This window comes from Gadus macrocephalus, chromosome 11, assembly GCF_031168955.1.
Source record: "Gadus macrocephalus chromosome 11, ASM3116895v1".
Taxonomy (NCBI): domain Eukaryota; kingdom Metazoa; phylum Chordata; class Actinopteri; order Gadiformes; family Gadidae; genus Gadus; species Gadus macrocephalus.
The window spans coordinates 15,996,087-16,018,174 of NC_082392.1; the positions used below are offsets into that span (position 1 = coordinate 15,996,087).

At 43.5% G+C, this 22,088-nt stretch overlaps 1 protein-coding gene across 13 annotated transcripts in view; it reads left to right on the forward strand.

Annotated features, from left to right (window-relative positions):
- Window positions 1-22,088, forward strand: part of plecb (plectin b) — a 105,241-nt gene that overhangs the window by 12,841 nt on the left and 70,312 nt on the right. For 2 of the 13 annotated variants that reach the window (XM_060064963.1, XM_060064964.1), the window contains exon 1: window positions 11,745-12,067. The exons of 9 other annotated variants lie outside the window; for them this stretch is intronic. In XM_060064963.1, the coding sequence (XP_059920946.1) occupies window positions 12,022-12,067 (46 nt within the window). In that variant the 5' untranslated portion in view covers window positions 11,745-12,021. Of the gene's footprint in view, window positions 1-11,744; window positions 12,068-20,349; window positions 20,393-22,088 lie in introns of those variants that run through there. 2 more of the 13 variants (XM_060064965.1, XM_060064967.1) reach the window with 1 other exon arrangement.

Below are 22,088 nucleotides of genomic sequence, written 5' to 3' on the forward strand. Positions count from 1 at the left end.
CACCACCGCACCCGTTCTTTAACATTACGTCCTCGTAAAAATGAACCACACATCATCCTGCAATGTTATTTTTGAGATGGAAATAGTCTGTTATTGTCTCCACCTGCAAACAGTGCAACGCTCTGGCGCACTATGACAAAATCCAGTTTCTGACCCAGTTTGAAAGTTTTCTGACTTTAATTTTGTAATGTCAATGGTATATCACTTTGACATTGTTATGTCAACGCTCAAGGCCTGTTTGTATAATGTTGTGCAGTGGTTCTTCTATTACCAATGCTGTCTCATTTTGTCCAGTCATGGCCCTAGCCCTGGTCGGCGGGGTGGGGAAGGGCCTGGATGCCTGGTGTCCTCCTAGGCGGTGTGTGACAGCAGATGATCTGGGTGTGACCGGGCCAGCCGCAGAGAGTGGGGCGAAGAGGGGAGCTTTCCCGAAGTCTGGTCGCTGTGTCGGCTCTGGGAGGCCCCCTCCAATAGTCCCGCGGGGCTTAAAATATCCCCTAAATATAGCCCAGGCCCTTTTCAGTTAGCAAATTAATACAGGTATTTATGGCTCAACGTAATCGCCTGCAGAGGCTTATGTTAATTCTGATTGTAAAACATTGAAATATGATCAATAGTTTTTATGTTATTTATACAAAAAGGCTTTGCTTGAATGCCATCATTGTATTCTATGTCATTACGATAGCATTGCAATATGCCATTGCATTCTCATTGACAATATTTATTTTTCAAAAGTTTAGTGTTCTGATGACATCTATTGAAGTCCTATCTGACTCTGCATGCTTCTAAATTCAGCATGCAGTAGTGTGAAGGAGTGAGCCCAGATTTATGAATGAGTCCACTATTTTAAAACCCTTTGCGACAAAGTGACTTCGGCCATTGAGGCGTGCGTGTGCAAGTTAAAGTGTGTTGAGCTGCGGGCTCTTTAAAGCTGATGAGTATACATGGGGGATGGGGGGGTGGCTGCAGGTTGAGTTTCTCCACTAAACGTGCTTGTAAAGGTTGGCCGTGTGGTGTCAGCCATGGGAGAGTGGCCCATACATTTCTCTACGCTGACAGGAAGCAATGATACTCATCAACAGCGGGATCTGTGTTGAGATGCGCGAGAGGCATGAATCAGATATCTCTCTCCTTCACCCTCCCCTTGTCTGTCCTCCATGGCTAGCCGTGGCACCAGTGGTTCTAAAGGGTATTTTTCCAATGAGAAGAGGTCATCCTAACCAGTATGTTGGGTCGACAAGTTCCCCCCCTGAGCGGCTGGGTTAAGTCCGGACCAGAAGTGACTGTTTGGCACCCTTAAGGCGTGGACGCATAAACAGCTGCTATGTCTGGAAGGCGTCTGTGTAACTTGGGCAATGGTCTGGAGCTCTTGTAATGGCTTCTACTTAACAACAAGGTTGTGGTTCCTTCCGTATTCAACTTCTGTTAATCCATCCTCATGTGTTCCTTGTGTAAGAAGAGAATACATCAGAATTGTATTTACCCCAAAGGGGAATTCTTTGCGCACATGCACAACAAATGAAAAAAGTGTAAAAGTGTCATCAAAAACTTCAAGCTTACAAACAAGAACACTAACTAGCCCATTTGTGACACTGAACAAATGCTTACAGCCCCTGTACGTTTAAAACAACCAATCCCGATACAATTTCCTAGTCAAACCTCACATTCAGTGTGTTCTCTTACCTGTCCACCAGGGGGGACTATTCTCACTGGCGTAAGTCTTGTCAGTTGAACTTCCTCCCCAATGCATTGTTTTCCCTTCTTATTTAAACAGTTACACACTGGGCCTGCTACCCAGTATGTACTTCAATGCGTTCGGTCTTCATGCCAAATGTATGTGGTCCGTATGCACACTGACAATTTTTCTTTGGTAATTTGAAAGTTTCAAGCATTCAATGTTTTCTTATAAGCTGTGTATTGCTCCTCATCTCATGCAACCATGTTTCTTAGTCTCAATAACCTAATGTCCTTACTTGAATCCATGTAGCAATCTGTGTATGTGGCAAAAGGCATTGAAAACCAGTGCATTTGTATGCATGTTCTCTCCATTCATCCCTGTTCATGAGTTACAGTAAGTCATACACAGAGGTCAGCTATGCAGGCTGATTGTTGATGGTCGATTTAATTTAATTGCACTCTTATCATGATGAGTCTGAGACGTCGGTATGTTGCTAATGTCAGTTACCATGACGGGTAATCTGGGTAATGGAACTATTTCTTCCTTTAGAATACATCAAAGGGAATAAAACAGTATATTCAACTAAGAAAAATATAAAGAAATAAATGTGTTTTTGGAAGTTTTGAATGATTTAGAATCATAGAAGATAAGAATCACGATTCTTGCGTGAATAGGTTTGTGTCGAATCTTAAAAAAGGACAGCACATTTTTGCCCCTACTTTTTTATGACATATTTCCTCTTCATGTCAGCATCCAGTGAGAAAAACATTCCAGCCGCCTGGGATAGATCAGCACTGACACACAGCGAGGGTCAAGGGTCACTGTAGGCCAGGGGTTGATAAAGGAGGCATTGCTGGGATCCCTCCTGAGACCTTCTAGGGAGTGAAGGGAAAGCTTCTCTAAATCCGCCCAGACTTTCTGCCAAAAACGGAACTGTTCAACACTCGTGGTGCCGTTCTGTATCCCATGGTTTCAATTGTGATAGTGTGTGTGTGTGTGTGTGTGTGTGTGTGTGTGTGTGTGTATGTGTGTGTTCTCCCCCTCTCTTGGCTGAGAGACACAATGAACTGATGTTTCTCAGTGTGTGATGTCGCACAACTGCATTTCCATGCAACCAGCCCTCCCTGACACCTTAACCCGTGGGATGAATGTGCGTTTGCCCTCGAGGTCTGGCTTTTAACGCAAACCAGGAGCGCAGCGCTATTTCAGGTGTTTACAGTTTTTACAAGGTCTGAAACATGTGGCTTGCTGAAAAAGCTGCTTCTACCACTTCTATGGAAAATGCAGTGGCAGACACAGATATGTGGGAAACAATGAGGTTCTCCTGCGCTTAGGTTCTGTTGGACACACTGCCCCTCCGTCTCCTCAACCGATCATCCATCTGAATCGTCTCTCATTCTGCCTCTCTCTCTCTCTTGGTCTCTCTCTCTCTCTTGGTCTCTCTCTCTCTCTTGGTCTCTCTCTCTCTCTCTCTCTCTCTCTCTCTCTCTCTCTCTCTCTCTCTCTCTCTCTCTCTCTCCCTTTCTCTCTCTACTCTTTTTCAGTAGGAGCTTAACAAAAAAGAAGATTTGCACTCTCACTCACACATTTGACAGAAACCATAAAGGTTACAGCGACTTGCAATGTCCAGTCACACAGACACAGACACAGACGCACACCCACACTCAGACAACCCCCCCCCCCCCCCCCCCAACACCCACACACCCAAAAACAAAACAAGTCCAAAAACACTGTAGATGGAAAGGTCTTATTAAAATGACAGTGAAGTCATCATCTCTTAATCTTGGAATCAGGTTGGGGTTCGGAAACATCCCCACCTCCTCATTTCCCAGCATGCCTCCCTAGTGACATAGCTCAATGTGAATGTGTGCACCATATCTGGATGAGAGAGAGGGAAAGAGTGCGAAGGAAGGAGGGAGCCATCAGGGTGATGGAATACATGGTTCATGCATTAGTGAAAGCAAAGTATTAGGTCATGACGCGAGTTGGGAAAGAGATATATATAGCATGGGCAACTCCTCAAACATGTACGAAATCGCTCGTCATCTTCTGTGCGTTAAGGCAACCTTTTAAAGGAGGTTATCATCGGAGGCAGTCTGCTACTGTTCAACACATTCATTGGGATATGTTCTTGTTCGCCCTGGATGACAATCCGTCTGTTGAAGGCTTGTTTGATACCACTGGTTCATTCAACTCCTTACCTTTCAAGAGTCTTCCCATTCCTCCGTGTACAAAGGCAAAAATTGGAAGTATTTCCGTTTCATGCACACAGGGATTTAAACCAGACAGGGAAGCTGTAACATTTGGTGCCACCGTCAAAAACGCTGGAGTGTGTGTGTGCTCAATGTCAACGCATGATATGTGTAGTTGTGTATACAACCAAACTGTGTCCGCTCCTTTTGTCAGCCGAGTCACTGCCCAGGAAAGAGAGCTAAAGCGGGCTGCAGTCAGGGGGCGTCCAAGGCAACCTGAGCCACTATGAGTCGCCACGCGGGCCCGGAATGTCACGACAGGTCACCGCACACAGCTGACAACGGCAGGAATCTGCCCCACATGCCGACACACGCACGAAGACATGATCACGCACAGAGACACATGAACACGACGGACACACACACACCCACGCACCCACACACATCCAAGCGCACACACACACACACACACACACACACACACACACACACACACACACACACACACACACACACACACACACACACACACACACACACACACACACACACACACACACACACACACACACACACACACACAGTTTTCTTGCTCATAGTCATATCTCCATCACATTGGATTCAAAGCTTTGGTTCACTTCATGTCGGCCTTCCATTCTTGCAGCAGATGATTACTCGCTAAATTCTCCTCTGTTAACATTGTGCTTTGTCTGCTTCAGCAAGGCAAACAGAAGAAGGAGAAGTGATGCATGCTATCAGTGCTGAAACAAATGAGTCCTCTCAGTTGGCCAGCAGTGGTTGCAACAGGTTTGTTTAGTAATAAAGCCATGGCCTTACATGGTGGGGCGGACAGAGCCCGGCTCCTCCAGTAGTCCTTAAACAAGACGACGTTACATAAATGGCCTGGTTCGTTTCAACGATAAAAATCCTAGTCTGAAGTTGATGTGTTAACACAGAACCACTGGTTTGCTTGTTTACTGCACTCCCTCGGGCCCGACCACACAATGACTGAGTTGGATGGACGGCCCCTTTCCTGTTGGTCAGAAAGGATCACTGGAAATAATGAGCCCATGAGTTTGTTTTGTTATCGGCAGGTCAAAAATCACAGCTGGCTAATTTTGGCCTTCCTGTTGTATCTGCACTTTGCCACCGTTGGACTTGTGTTTAATGTCAGAGAAAGGTCGTCCTCTGCTCTCTGTTGAACCAGATTGTAAAATGTACGGCGAAGGTTATCTTTGAGCTACATTCGTTTCAGTCCATAACAGGTTATTGGCTGTTCTTCGAGAACTCGAGCATTGATCACAAATTCACAATGACGTTGGGTTCAAATTGGGCTTAACTCTTCTACAAATATTTTGTGGTCTTTCTGTGAATATGAAGATGTTGGTTGTTCTTGTGCCATATTATGACCCTCCTAAACCTGTGTTTGACAACCTTTGTTTTCTGTGCACGGTACTGCACAGTGCACAACAGATTTGTAAATTGTGTTCATGCTTCATTCAGTTGTAGCATTGTTGTGCTTCAAATATGATGTATACTTACTTAATGGATGGTATTCATGAGGAGAAAACCAAATTGCGATAAATGTTGTTTTGCATGCAAAGTGATCTCCGCAAACATTTACCAGAGACACCGACTTTCAGAGACACTGACTTGTATTGCATAATTAAATTCTACATTTACATCTAGTAATTTAACAAACTTTTTTATCCAGATTGACTTTCAAAGTTAGGCTAAGAACTGAATATAACATTTGTGGTTAACATTAAACCATTTTCTAAAAGTTAGTTAGTTACTACTAGTACCAACGGTACTACTATTGCCATACTATTGGGCACAGGATAACAGCCTCCGCCCCTTTTGGCCAGCAAGCTTATCTGTCATGATCAGAGGAGTCGTATGAGGTCGCTGTAGAGCAGAGACAGGCAGGAAGAAACAGACATCATTAGCTCTGGAAAGGCTGAGACATCCTATGAAATAATCAATTTAAAAAAGTCCAGACACCTGGACCTGGTCCCAACGTCCGTCCCGTGGGGGACCAGAGCGTGGCGCACAGTAGCCAGGCCGGCGCCTGTAGCCAGCCCCCTGACACACGCACACACACACACACACACACACACACACACACACACACACACACACACACACACACACACACACACACACACACACACACACACACACACACACACACACACACACACACACACACACACACAGAGAAACAGACACACAGACACCAGACCATCATGGAAAAAGACACACGGGCACCGTGACAAGATGGTTGATGAACGGAAATATGGAGCGAAGGAGTGCCATGGGTGTTTGTGTGTGTTGCGGTGCCATCTTTCAGGTGTTGCTAGCAAGTTGAAATGCAACTACAGACATATGACTGCGCACACTCTACCAAGTTCTAAGCCAATCCTGTGAACTCGGATTGGCTAGAATTTAGTAGTAGGAGTAGCTTTCTCCTCTATTGCGCACAGTCATGGGATAACCTCCAGAACACAAAACAGCTCAATGATTCTGTCACTCTGGGAGACTTTAAAGCTCAGACACTGCAGCTGAAGAGTGTTGTTATTGGCAATCATGAGCTGTATGTTGTAGCATGAATATGTTGTCCCTTTTCTATGTTATTGATGCCCTTAATGCGTCCTTGTCTGTTTTGACATGCACTATCTATGCCATCATTTTGTAACCATTTTCTAGACCTGGTGTGCTATCTTGTCCAGGTCTCCCCCGACAAATACATTTTAATCTATTTGTCGTTAAATAAATAACGAGGAAACTAAAGAAAATACGCATTATCATACTTACACATGCATGCACGCACACAAACACGCACGCACGCACATGCACATACACACATGCTGTACTTTAGTATCGTCCTCATCCCTGAACTGAATTTGTAGTAGCTTTCCATCGATTGATTCAGGTAAATGTATTCATGTTAAATGAATTGCTGATGACTGCAGATGTTCAATAATGCATTATCCTGTCTGTCTGTCTGTCTGTCTGTCTGTCTGTCTGTCTGTCTGTCTGTCTGTCTGTCTGTCTGTCTGTCTGTCTGTCTGTCTGTCTGTCTGTCTGTCTGTCTGTCTGTCTGTCTGTCTGTCTGTCTGTCTGCTTGTCATGTTCTGTCTGTCTGTCTTTATATTTGCTCCACTCCACTTGTGTTGTGGCCATACGGAGAAAGCACAGCCCCTAGTGGTGAAGTTAGCTCATAAGAACACACTAGGCTTAGAAATAAAAACCTCACAAACATCAGTATATCAATGTTTTGGTATTTGTAATTATACAATGGTGTTATTAAACACAAGGGTGCAATGCAAAACAAATGTATGTATGAAATAAAAATGAAATGGACCATTTCTCAGAGGTTCATCAGGTTCAAGTCCTAGCCCAGTAGGGGTGTAACGATACATGTATTCGTACCGAACCGTGATGTCTGAACCGAACCGTGACTTCAGTGTACCGTTACACCCCAATAGCCCCGTGATGCTAACTTACAGCTCCAGCTCTGACATAGTCAAAGCTTGTGGGTGAGAATCTGCACCAGTTTACACCTTACTACAAATAGCACGTGTGTCAAAGGGAAACCGTCTCTCATCTCTCATCTCCCGTTGTGTTTACTTAGACAGTAATGCTTTTGCATTTCGAAAGGGGAGTGGGAGAATTTTGTCTGGGGAGGGAATAGGGTAGTGCCATTAACCACACATTCGTCCATGCACACGCACAGCATAAATATTGTCGTGGGAGGTCTGGGTGGAGATGCTAGAATGCTCTGTTCCCCTCCGCCTCCCTTCTAGGAATTCCTTCTGGCTGGGAGGGCTAGGCTTGGACTCCAGGCCCCTTGTGGAGAGTTGAACAGCTGCAGGTTGTATAGCTATCTGGGGGGGACGCAAGAACGGCCCTGTGCTTGTGGCTATGGATCCTATATCGTTGTTCCTGATAAGAGCCTCCCACGCTCCACAGAAATGCACTGATTGTCTGGTGACGGGAGGTTAGAGATGGGCTAGCAGTGGTTAAGTTCAGGTATTACGTTAGAGATGGTTAACTTTAGTATCAGGATAGCAATGGTTAAGTGAAGTTATTCATTTAATGATTGGGCAAATTTATTAAGATAAAATGGGATTTTGTTTGGGTATTAGGTTAGAGATGGTTTGTCTAAGGTTAGAATGGGGTTAAGTTTAGGTATTGGGATGCAGATGTTAAACTTTAGATATTAAATTGTGGATTATTACGGGTTACCTTTGAGATGGTTTTGTTTACTAAGAAGCATATCACCAGCCAATCACAGTGTTGTTCTTGGCAGTGTGGGCGGGTCTTACCAGGAACTCGCAGGGGATTCATTTATGCGTGCCCTGTAAACATTTATACAACTATGAAAAATAAACCTGCCTTTTAGCAGGAATGCAGTTAAGCTATAACTTATGATGTAGAAGATGTTTCTACGTTGATCTTGGATAAAACAAATTAATCGCTCTGATGGTTTGTTATATTATCATGCTTTTTTCTCTAAACTGTATCAGAATTATTATCGGCTGTCATAAACTTCCTCGTCCTCCCACAGTATACTGTAAAGTAGGATGAAGCAGACAGCATTTCATATCTGTCTGCGTTGTCTGTGTTTGGCTCGGCTGATCGCACACAGAGATGAATCTCGACACAAAACTACAGAGTTAAAGTTTGTCTTGCAATCTGGGCCATAAGCCAGGGCCTTTCTGTGGGTGGATTTGCTCTGAACAATCCTCTCTTGTTGTTCCTAACATCCATCGACCAAATATGGTTAATCTCATGTCCTTGGTGTATATGGGCCCACACAGCCAGTCAGATTAAACTTTTAACCATGCGTGTGTGCGTTCACCTCCACCGGGCCCGGTAGCCCTGCTGATGCAGCAGGCGGTGGGCTGGGGATTTGTGTGCAGCTGGGATGACATAAGACCGATGGAATGTTTTGTCTAGCATCCCGCTATGAGGCTACTGGTCTGAGCTGGACCGAGAGGGCAGGACCAGGGCTATTGCTGGATGTTACAGGAGGGAGACTGGGCAATGGTCCTAGGTGATTGTTTGATCATAGAGTGGCCCAGCAACGTGCTACTGTTCTTAGTTTATCACTGTTTTGTATTTGGATATGAAAACACTGATTGCTGGCTTTGTGTAATTCACACGAAGAGACAGGAAATGAATGCCAGTGAGCTGACTGTACAATGGGCATCTGCTGTAATTATAAAGCAAAAATAAACCTAAAAAAAAACAAAGTGGGGGATTTTCTAAAGCAGACCATAATAAATAACTCAAGTATTTTTTACTGGCAGGATCTGCTTATAAACATTGTGTGGAACGACATTATCCTGCTTAAAGTTTTTATTGGCAGCAAAAACTGGAGACCAGCTAAGAGGCTCGGCAGCCATTATAACGCTAATTCATGCCAGGGCCCTTTCTCTAGTCACTTTTCAGTATAAACCTGTGAAATAAAATGGTAAAGTATGTTGTTTATGGTAATATAAAAACCTATAGGGACTCGGGGGTGGGGGGGACGACGACATTATTAGAAGAGGAGAATATTTTGATTCATGAGGGATACCTTCTCACTTGCATTGGCCTTAAACCTGCACTATATAAGTATACACTATATACTCCCATTAGCAGCCTCTAGTGGCATGAGTTATAGCTTTAGTGGCAAAAAAAAAGGCAGTTGGCACTATAAATACCATTTAGCCAGTTACAAAAAAAAAGGGACACAGCCCGTGTATTTGAAAGACTAAAATCTGAAATCAGTCCATGTGAGGCAGCCAATATAAGAAATAATGTTTATTTAATAATTCCTTTCAGCTTTTAGTCCTGGTCTATCCTTTTAACACCATGTTATGAACAGCAAGCTTATGCAAGTCATAATACAGCACTTGTCTTCTATTCAATCATGCTGTGTAGACTTAGAATTGGTATCTTACTAGGTTTATTATGTATGGAACAAGGGATTTTCAGATTATTGCTTCCACCCTGTGGCAGAGGAGAGTGCAGCAGCTTATGGCACACTGGGAACAGACATTATAGGTTGCGCTCTCGCTTAATCATACTTTACCTTTTGCTAACATTCAAACCAGAAACTGCAGTGTTTTGGGGATAGGGTTTTAAAACACGGATATCACCCAGTCCTATATACCAATGACATACTTCCAATCCAAATAGATAAAAGCCTTTACCCATTAAGCCATTCTGTGACTGAGCTGTGAGTTCTAATAAAGGACTCCTCAGAGCACCTCCATGTTTGTGAAACCTGTCATTCCCTCATTCCGTCACCTCCTCTGTTGTCAAGCAGCCACACCTTGATGAATGATGCTATTAAATTAATGATGCCATTGCGTCAGCCATATGGACTCCATTAACACAATTCCTGGAGCGCAGTCATGATATGGTGTCTCTGATTGCTGTCTCTCAGTTATCTAGTAACACCTGTCAATACGACAAATTACCTGCCCAGAGGGCTACTGGGGTCTGTCAATCAAATCAGGGGGCAGGGCTTTGTTGTTCACTTGTGTTGTTGCACATTTTTGTGTTTGAACAGTATGTATCAACAGTATGAATGAGCAGTAACTATGAATAATTATGTATGAGTACTAAATATGAATAGGTATGTATTAGCAGTATGTAGGAGCAGGATGTATGATCAGTATGAGTAGCATAGTTTGAATGAGAAGTACTTAAGCAGTTGTATGTCATGTATTTTCTGCTGCTATGTAAATCTGCTATAAGATTATTCACAAGGAATTCTCCTTGCCGCTGCAGGATGGCATCACCTTTCTCTGCTGCCAGCAATATGTCAGACTTTGTCTGTGCCACCATTATTTCATTACGTGCAAGGTATCATGCAATCAAATTATATCTCTGCTCATCTTCTGGCCCTCTGATCAGAGGTTGAGACCAAGGGCAATTCAACAGTACTGTGCATCATTCTGATTTGGGTTCTGATCCAATCGATTTCCATGGTATGTGACCACCGTTTATTATGCTGCTGATGATGGCTGACTGGCCCTGTCTTTCACAGCCCAATCAGAACATTAAAAGGGTGGTCAGCTTCACTGACACAGAATGTTTAGTGAGATCTGTTTGTGTCCTTTCTCAGTAACACATCATTTTGTAGTCCTACAATATGAACACCAGATTGGTTTTAGGACTAAATCCATGTTTGAAATTTGTTCATGTGTTCATTTTAAATTGATTAACCCCAAATAAGTTAATATGCAACAAATTTATTATGTTGCGTATAGGGGGGAAGGGGATATTCTTTGGCAGTTTCTGCATACAATTTTTTCTTCTTTACAATGTCCATGTTTAGTTTATTCTTTGGGTGTCATGCTTTTGATTTAGTACTCTGTTAACACACTCACACGCCCTCGACACAGCGATAACACCGTTTGTCTCCCATAATGTGTTTAGAGCGTTTTGGCAAAACAATCTCTTCCCTAAACAAAGACATACAAACATAAAAAAAATCTAAACAGAACAGTTAGTCCACCAGGCTTTCCTGCTGCATGTGCTTAGATTCCTCTTTAGGTGTTTGTTATTCTCAACCACTATTTGTTTGTGTAGGGTAAACACTCCTCCTCCGCCGTGCCCCCCCCCCCTCGTGTACTGAGCTATGAGTCAGCGTCTGTGTGCGTCTGAAGCGGCAGCAGCAGCCCCTGGTTTGCCGCGTAACGATAGCGCACCATATGTTGAGAGTGACAGCCCAACTTCACAGTGACGGAGCGGGCTTTGACTCAGAGAGCAGAAGGAGGAGGAAGAGTAGGAGAAGGAGGGTATGTGTAATGGGAGGGAGGGGTGGAGCCTGTTGCCAAGGAAGATTCCTTTGCACACACACCCAGACAATGAGCGTGTGTGTGTGCTTTTATGTATGTCTGTGTGTGTGTGTGTGTGTGTGGGAGTTGTACTACACAGCAGCCTCCCTGGCCCAGCAGACCTCTGTTGTACAGGAGATTGCTAAAGTAGCCCAGGAGCAGAGAGATCAAGTGCAGAGCGTATCAATGAACTGAACTCAGACACAGGGAGACCTTTGGACAACTGCAGCACTTACCGGCACTTTCTACCTGAGTTCCTGACCACCTCATCGATACATTACACATCTTCATCTTCCTCATCTTCCTCACGATGGACCACTTTAGGTCCATCCAGAACGAGATCACGTCTCTGAAAGGTATTTACTTTGAAATATTTAGAAAAAAATAGCAAGCCAAGGACTAGATGTACTTTTAGGCATGGTTTTGCACATAGAGAATGAACATACTGGTACAGGACAGTGGTGTGATTAGCAGCGAGGGAGAGGGACAGAGATCGGTCGACTTTTTGTGTTGTTATGGTCTGTGGGGAGGCTGTGAGGGAGGGTCATCCGTACAGACTCATTGTGTTAGGCTCGGAATTTTAACCAGAATGACTGGAAGGAAGAAATGCCTGAAAAGAATCACGCATGGAGGATGTCTAGGATGGGAGGGGAGAGAATGTATGGATAAAACCATTCTTTGATAGTGACGGAGAGAGAGAGAGAGAGAGAGACGGAGAGAGAGAAAGATCCCGGTGATTGTTTGACTGGCCGAGCCTCTGCCGTTTGCTACCTTTGCACTGTTTGAACAGTAGAATGTTTCACTGTCGCATCCCTGTGCGACTACAGTATAATAGTGTGTGCTTGTGCAGCCCTTCTGACCTCAGATTTCCCATGCAAACCCACCAGGCAAATCTAGGCAGAGACTCGACTGCTGCACTTTGTCTCCCTTACGCATTGATGTGCAGCTTTCAGCTTCCATTTTCATTTTGCTCATCTACAGCTTTCGGTCAACATGCTCAGGTTACCTGTCACATAACCTGTCACGTTAAAGCCCCCCCCCCCCCCCTCTCCGACCAGCTCTGTGCACATGTGCGTTGGTGTCTTTGTTGTGTCACTCTGGCGAATAGTGAGTTAGTTTAGCCCCTGGTGTCGTATGGAAACCTGAGATGTACTCTACTCAGTAGTAAATGACCCGTTAGCTGGCCACCATTAACCAGTAAACAAATGTGAACTGCAACTCGGAAGAGAGTAAAGATAGGATGATGGTTCAAAGTACAGAAACGTCACCACCATTACATTATTAGTTATGAGGTTGGTGATAAATATGTGACCTTTAACCAGGGCAACAGTCTTTTTTTTTTTATTCTGGCAATCATCAAGACAATCAAGGCAATGGCAATAGAGAGAGCTAATGCGAATGGACAGTAAATAGAGGGGGAGAAAAGATCATGCCGTTTGATAGCCTTTCGCCCTTCCATATGACCCCCCCAGTACCATGCAACAACATCCTGCGCATTTCTGCTTCGTTCTTTACAAAATGAAACGCTTGATAAAGAATAAAAATATAATATTCCCATATTCCCTACACCACACACACACACACACACACACACACACACACACACACACACACACACACACACACACACACACACACACACACACACACACACACACACACACACACACACACACTATCCAACGGCAGGTTCACCAGGCCCACGTTAACACCATCTCTTTGTAATTGCAGCAGGGTCTCTGTTGGACACATCACAGCTCTATGAGCGAGTGTGAGGCGTTCACACAGGGGAACTAATAGGAAAACATATATTGGCTCCCGCCCGGGTGCGAAAGGCAGACGGCACCCCAGTGACCTCAGAAGATCACTGCTCGTCTGTGAATCTCATTCATCAACTTCCTCCCCGAGTTATGACCCGTCTGTATGCCTGGTCTCTGTACAATGTGCATATTGTAGTCTGTTCTGGATCTGTCAAGTGCACTGCTCAATCCGTTGCAAAAGTGCTGCAGTGACCAAACCACAGTTCAGCTCAGTTCACTCACTGGCACGATGTATGAATCTTTAATTTGATCACTGTGGGGGGCATCAACTGGGCCTATCCTGCACAGTTTAATATTAAGACAAATGTTCTAAATCGGAGAAGCATTTAACTGCAAGTATTGGGTGTAATATATATGTGATGTATGTGACCTCTCCAGAGGAATTGTTCCAGACTAGACCATCAGCGTCCAGCTACCATAAATCCACCCCCTGTCTCTTTCTCTCTCGCTTTTGCCTAGGCCTAATACATTTTTTTGTTTGGTTCCGGTTTCCGACCGACCCTGTCAATTTATGTGCGACCCAAATTATTTATTGAGCTTTATAAAAGGGTTAGTAATTATAGTAATTATAGTTTGATGCAAACTATAATTACGGTTTTGTACAGCACCTCTTCATTCTGTACAAGGAAGAGCGAATTTTCTCGTTTTTAAATGAAAACAACCTACCTATCATTCGCTGCCGCTGGAAAAAATAAAATAAAAAAATAAAATAAATCCCCTACCTACCCATGACCTCAACTGACAACCAACAGGAACCAAACTTTTTTTTGTTTTAGGCCTTACCTAGTTTTATCTCTGTTCTATTCCCATTTTGTTTCCTTTTTCTTTATGATCGCTGTCATTTTTTTTGTCAAGTTAAGCGCTTTGTGACACATGTATTTGCGTACATACATTACTAACTAACTTCCCTTTCCATTTTCTCATTGGCCTTGTCTACCTGTCCCTGTCACCTGCAAATTTATGTATATTTTTACTGTACACAAAGCCTGAAGTCATGTCTACAATCTCTGGTGTCTTGTTTATGCCATCAGACAGCAGCACTGGATCAGTATATAATATGACGAAGGCTATTCAATCCTGCTAGCTAAACAGCTGGTGAGGGGAGCTTAGGATGACGAGGTGATAAGTTGTGTGTGGGCGTATTTATTCTGTAAGAGGGAAACACGCCCTGATACACGGCACCATATCATGTCAAGCGTATTGGAAACTGATCATTGTCGCTTCTGTTTACTTGCCTCAAATCGGGATTTTTGTCTTTGCAAAGTCTACAGGGACATGTTACAACTGCGGGTTTAACCTAATCCATGTTTAGTCAGTTGGGCCTGTCTCAACACCTAGTAAGGCCTCTAAGTGGTTAATACTACATCTCCCAAAATAACTAATAATTACTGATAATTGCCCGGTTTAGTGTGTTTAGTTAAGCTCCAATTATGATTCCTGGACCTATAAAGCACAAAGAAATCTGCGATGTTCTCTTAAGCCTGTGTTACCCATTTACAACAACAAGGTCTCCCTGAGGGCTAGCACACTGTACACCTGTTTCAGTTATTACAGTAGAACATAATTCCTTTTTGTCTGAAGCTGACAGGCAGTAAGCTGTCGTTTGGGGGAATTACCTGACCTACAGAGCCCCTTCTATCTTCCTGTCCATAAACTTTCCTATTCCCGGGATTTTGAGTAAGTAACCAACCAATCCGCCCTGCTGTTTCCAGGCCGGGGACCACACTTGTGTGGTCAACGTTGCTTCCTGGTCCAACTTACCTCTGTTCCTGGAGTCAGACAATCAGTAGTACTATTTCCCTCAAAATGAGCCTCTTGTGGAACATGTGAGTCTGAATGGCATGCTTTATTAGGTGTGGGCCAGTGAAGTTCTTTGTGTCCTGCTTTGTCCATTGTGTGCACGTGATGTTCGGCCTGGTGTTCAGCCTCTATCTGATGGGCCTCAGTGCCAGGAGAGGGACTTACAACTTTCTTGCCTTCCCCCTCTATGGGCCAAGGCAATTTCATGGGTGTCCTTAACCCACTTCTTCCAGACTCAATGTCCTGGAATGCCTTGCTTTCCTCTCTTTACCCTCCCTACCTGCAATGAATAGTCATTTCGGTTCGTGGTAAAAGAGATCAGGTTGCAATTGAGTACAGAGTACTAAATGCACTGCTCAAGTTTCTTTCGCCTGCATTTTTCCCCTGGAAGCCTTTGCAACATTGTTTAGAATCGGTTCCTAAGGAATGCAACATTAGGTTGTGAACTTTGTTTGATATAAGTAAGGATAGATAGATAGATAATTTATTGTCCCCTTGGGGAAATTGTTCTCACTGAATAAACAGATACACATGACCGTTAACAACAACATAAAAAGGGATAGTAGCTTACAGTGAACCGGTCATTATTGTGAAATATACCCTGACAGGGTCTTGCTGGATCACCTAGAGATAACCCTGAAGCTCGGTGTACAATATTAAACAGCTACTTACTAAAGAAATCAATGATTAGACTAAATGTAAAAAATATTTATAGATTTTACCAATTTAAAACTCTTAAGAAAGCCCTTTTATAATAATCATATATGGTATACAGGGTAGGAATAACACTGTTGTCATTGTTTTTCTATTATCGCACCATTCCGATTATTATGTAATGATGTTCCCAAACTCTGGACCCTCTTTTGATGTAGGCCATCACTACACTGCCTGTACATTATGGTATGTTTGTGCTAACACAATGCATCGGCAATTACAAGGCAGCCAGAAACATTATCGCCAGCTTGCTGATAATAGAGAATGCTGTTTGTTTGCCTTCATGGTTGAAGCACACTGAGACACAACGAGACGCCACTGTTCTCAACCAAAAAAAATTGACGCCACACCTGTGTGTTTTTGTGTGTGTGTGTGTGTGTGTGTGTGTGTGTGTGTGTGTGTGTGTGTGTGTGTGTGTGTGTGTGTGTGTGTGTGTGTGTGTGTGTGTGTGTGTGTGTGTGTGTGTGTGATACTTACTCTGTCTCAGACAACAGAAAGTAAATAACAGTTACGTCTGTGAGCAGGCACGCATGTCCGTGCTCCTAACTGTTTGTTTGTCACATACATCACACCCACAACATTTCTCACCACTGTGTCATTTTCCAGCCGGTGTCTGTCTGGCTATCACACACAGACACGCACACGCACACATACACACACACACACACTGAGGCTTCAGGGCTGGTTCCTGTCACAAGGTTCATGGCCAATTCATAAGTTCCCGCTAAATGTTATATTTGGGAATGAGGTTTGGATAGACTATGCTGTATGCTGTGTCATCAAGAATGCTATGAACCCATTTTTGTTAACTCACAGCGTATTGAAGACATCTCTGGGCTGTTTATTTGAAAATTACAATCACACAATGAATATCCATTGCCAGATGTCTTGCATCACTATATTGCTATGATTATTGAGGCTGACGAGAACTAAATAAATGCTTTTGTTGCTTTCACAATTAACAATTTTCCATGTTTGGCGGTCAAAAGAGTTGAGCCAAAACCTGCGTCAAAGAGCATTTTAAAACCATTGTTCCCTGCTCCTATAACGGTGCCGATTCCATTAAAAGAGCCGGCCTCTTTTACTCGCGGTCTCTTGCGGATTGACATTCTCAGACCCTTTTCACAAAAACCAGACCTTGGATTTAATTTTCGTCATGTTTCTTGTCTGGGCTTCTACAAGAATGTCACATTGCCCTTTTTCATTGGAAAATCTAGTGAAAGGACTGTCAAAAGACTGCAGACAAAGACAGGAAGGAAAGGGCTGAGGGGGGCTGTCTGTCTGCCAGGAAATGTAATGTTGTTGTTTTCACGCTGTCAAATGAAATAAGATGAAATAGCACTTGTTTATTCAACCTGTTACCGGCCTTACTGTAGTGAAGCAATGAGTGGACTGAAAAGACTACTATCCTTAAATCCTTAAGGCAGTTCCAAATTCTCTCCCTCTCATTCTCACACATATTTAGCACAATGCAGTGGAAAGGACTTACATGTGCATGCATCCTCTCTGTCTCTCTCTCTGTATCTGTGTCTATCTCTGTCTCTGTGTCTCTCTCTGTGTATGTGTCTGTGTCTGTCTCTTTCTCTCTGTCTCTGTCTCTATGATTGCCTTATTAATGGTTTATGTGGGAATCATTCTTCTAACACATATGTTATTATGTGTATCAGCAACAGATCCCAGGTCTCAGAGTGAACAACCATCCATGGGAAAGCTAGTGTGATGTTTATTTTTCCCACGGGTGATTCTGGTGAAAAAAACAATCCTTAAAGCTTTTTTTCTTTTTCTGCCTCAGCAGGACAGGAATGATCTGTTTTCTTTCATCTGTGTTTGTGTTTGATAGTGAATCCATTATTGAAGTTAAGGGAAAACATGTTAGTACAATATTTGTTTTCAATTTTCTATAACAGCTGACCACTCTGGCTGTGCAAAGAATTACAGATCTGAGTGACGCAAGCAGAGCTGGCGATGACAGACATGGTAATTTCACAGTCCAGCCGGTGCTAGGTGGAAGGATCCATTTTTCCTCCAACAATCCTCCCACTCTATCAGAGCAGATCACACTTTTGACACTCTGATCATTAAACCTTTTGCACTGATAGGAAAATCTCCTTTGTCATTCCTGTCATATTCGGTCCCTGTGTGATCAAAAATGTCCCTTTTGCATTTCCCCCCAAAAAAGTAATTCCATCTGGTCACCTGTGTCCAGCCATGTGGTCCAGTCCAGATGCCTATGTGTGTGTTGAAGGAAATGCATCATAGGGGGGTTTCCTCTGTGTTGTCGTGCTGTTTACAGTTAAGGGGGATGCCCAAGGGAGAGCAGATTCAGTCAAACACACAGCTGGGAGTTGAGTTTAAGCCTGGGTTTGAAGCCGTCAATTCAAAAATAACTCAGGGGGAGAGTGAAGGCATTCTTCTCCTCTCGTCTCGACTTCCTTTGTATTGTAATGTTTTTCCAGGAAGAAAATGACGTGAAAGAATTACACAGATAAACAATCGTATCAGCAATTCTACCACTTGTGTTTTTACTTGATCTTTCTAGGGACACTGCTACTGCTAAGAAGCAACCTAATTTGAATGACAAATTATGGAAAAGCTAACGCTAATAGTCTGTTTTCAACTGTCTGAATGAATACTAAAGTGGATTTTCTTTCCTTTCTCTGTGTTTGAGCCCTGCTGGGATTTGCCAGGGGACTATCAGCAGGCTGACTCAGTGCTCAGTAGTCAGCGTTGTCACTTTCAGAAGAGGCTTAACTGGCTAATTAGACTCCTAAGAGGATTTTAGGGAAAACACACAAGACACAATATTCTCAGGATGAAACAGTCCTAACTCAGTAGCATTTGTAGTGTTCTAGACACAATAAAAAATCGGCCCTTTGATAGTCCTTATACAAGTATTTACACAGCCGTACTTATGGTTCCCACTCACATATTGGCTTCGCTTTCAAAGGACTAGGGCTTAATTTCCGTTGTAAGCAGAGCACTTATACTCCGGACAGGCTTGGCAGGGTTGACCACTGTATCATCATATTATGTGTTAATCATTAACCAATATGCATTAAGTAGACACGCTACACACCTACACATAACTTCGCCTTTAAAGCCCTAGCCATTATGGGATGCAGCTCCTAGAGTGATGCGCAGCCGTGAAACAACGTGTACAACATGCCTGCACAGCATGTCCTTGAAGTGGCTTGCCCATTATCATCCTCTGCTGTTTAGTCATTGAAGAGAGACCCATTCATGTCTCCGGTGATGCAGTGCATGCTCACGTATAAACCAAAAAACTAATTTAATTGTTTAGCAAACCCGTCTGTGTCCCCTTCCGCGGGATCATCCTCACTCTTAGGGTTGTGTTTATTATTTTATGTTTATTGTAGCACTGGCAGGAGCTGTAGTCTTTAGCTGTCCTTTCCTCCATAGAAAGACCTGCAGTCTAAAACAAGATGTCTGCGTCGGTGGCTTAATCAGTACGCCGTCTGCCTGCTTGGATAATACAGTGGTGTGTGTGTGTGTGTGTGTGTGTGTGTGTGTGTGTGTGTGTGTGTGTGTGTGTGTGTGTGTGTGTGTGTGTGTGTGTGTGTGTGTGTGTAATCATTTACATTTTTTATTCAAGCGTTTCATATTGTAAAGAACGAAGCAGAAGCAGAACATATTACCTGTTAGCTCAGTGTATATGTGTGTATCTCTGATTCAAAGTACACGTGCTGGTCCGATGCTTTGTCAGGATTCTTTTCTTTGTGTCAAGTGCTTATATCAACGGCAGTGACAACTGCTTCACATAATCCCACTGCCTTATTCATGAATCATTTGTGAATGGATTTAGAGTGATTCAAAAGGGATATTCTTCATCATTTAGATTGGGATGCTGTGCGTCGCCCATTTATTTTGGTGAGTTCCCTGATCCATTATAAGCTTTCATTCAGGATCCTTCACAGGCATACTCGCTTTTTGTTGTTTCTCTGAAATTCAAGCTCTTGGTCAAACACTTTAGAGCTAGACAAAAACCGCTCTCAGACATACACACACACACACGCATTTTCACACACACACCTATGCACAGGTATTATGTAGGGCGTCACTGACCTGTGAAGGAACGGGAGACTCCCATTCGGTCGCTCTGCGTGAGGTGACACGTGAGAGAGAGTGAGAGAGAGAGATTGTGTTCAGATTAAAGTTAATAATGCAGTGATTCACCTAGTAGAGAAAGATCAAATCTGAGCGTGTAAGCTGAAGGGGGGGAAATACAGCGTCTTAATAAGAAAATCACCGGAGCAGCAGCAACGGTTCCAAAGGTCTAGAGATTCACTGCCGTGCTCAGCATGAGCTCCTACTACGACTCGACTAAAGGTAAAGCACATCGCTGAGCCCAGCGAGGGGATTGAGAGGTGACAGGTGAAGCTACGCAAGGCTAATCAAAGCTGGGAGAGGACCATAGATGTTCTGCGTGCATCATGAAGAGGGAGAGAGAGAAAGAGGGATATAGCGGAGAGGGGTATAGAGGAGAGGGAGTAACTATAGCTCACAGATTTTAGCATGCAGCTTTCAGTCTGTTTGTCTTTGCCTGTCTGTCTGCCGGTCTGTCTGCTTAAGACACAAGAATGGCATCACATGCCATAATTTTGTTATTGTGTCTTACAGGCGTAAGCTTTACGAATAAGGTAACGCGAGTGTATTCAGGTTTCTATGCACTAACCCTTCATTGTTCAGTGTGTGTATGTGGAGTTAGTCCTACCATGTCCTCTCATTTCCTCCATGTTCTGACTCTGTACTTTATACCAGGAACTCAAGAGGCGCATTTTACCACTGGTTTCGTCTTGATGTTTGCACAGCTTTATGAGTGTGGTTTATGTCATGTACCACGTTCCTGTCTCTGCTTGCAGGGTCCACAGGAAGGCACGTTTGTCAGATGGTAATAATTGTGTAGATCAGGATTGTTTGGGACACTCTACTGCCTTTCCTACCTGCATTCTAACATCATATTAGTTTAATGTCGTCTCTGTCTGACTTTTTTCCGTCCTTTAGAAAGACAATGGAAGCAATGTTGCAGATTATACATGCATCATCATCTGATACATACAGGTTAAATAGGTAAGATTCATGAGTTGTAAAAAGAGATGAAAAGAGACTGAAGAGAGGAAAAGGCAGACGAGGCCAGGCTATTGTAACTAACCACAATCGTCCCGTCCCTCTCTACTCCCACCAGCTCAGTGGCAAGTAGGAAGTTTGGGTTCAACTCGATATTTCACTAAGAAATTAGGTCTGTCCTTATTTAGAAAAGCCCACCAAATTGACATCCAGATTTAGGCAACACATATATTTATATAATATATAGTGCGTGAGTCATCAAACTTTTACAACAAGAGACTACTTAATCTTGTCAGAGGCAAATCACAGCCTCAAGGTGGTGGCTGTCATTATAGGGTGATTTGCATTGGTCGCAGAAATCCACACTGTGTCAGAGATTTTAAAGTATCCTTCGCTGAAGAGCTCCCTTTTTACCCCTATACTTTGACAGCAGCTATAGCAGTGCATAACAACTCTTTATGGTCTGCTAAGCCCTTCAAAACCTACTGTGTCCCGTTCCCAAGTCTTGTGGCTACAGACAGAGATGCTAGCCACGATATAAAAAGCTCCTTTCACTGTACTGTAATGACCCCGGAGGAAAATATATTACTGTGGCATAGCTCTGTCAAAACCAGGGCGTTTGTCAAAGTCATCCCCAACACACCCACCGAGCACAAAAGAACCGTGTGTCTGTCGGTTTGTGTGTGGGTGTTCAGTCCGGAGGTGGTCCCTGATCACACCACAAAAGCTTGAAAAAGGCCAGGGAAGTGGCCTTGGGTTTATGGGTGTGTTGGATAAGGAGAGTGAAGATGTAAATGCCGCCCCCTAGAGTACAAGTCTTTGCCCTGCATGCTTTGAATACATCAAGCAAAAGTTGATGACTTAAAGTATCACGTCACCTTTAGGAACATTTTCATTTGGAAATGATATACTAAATGACAATTGTTTGCAACCATTGTTTTTTATCTTACATTTAACT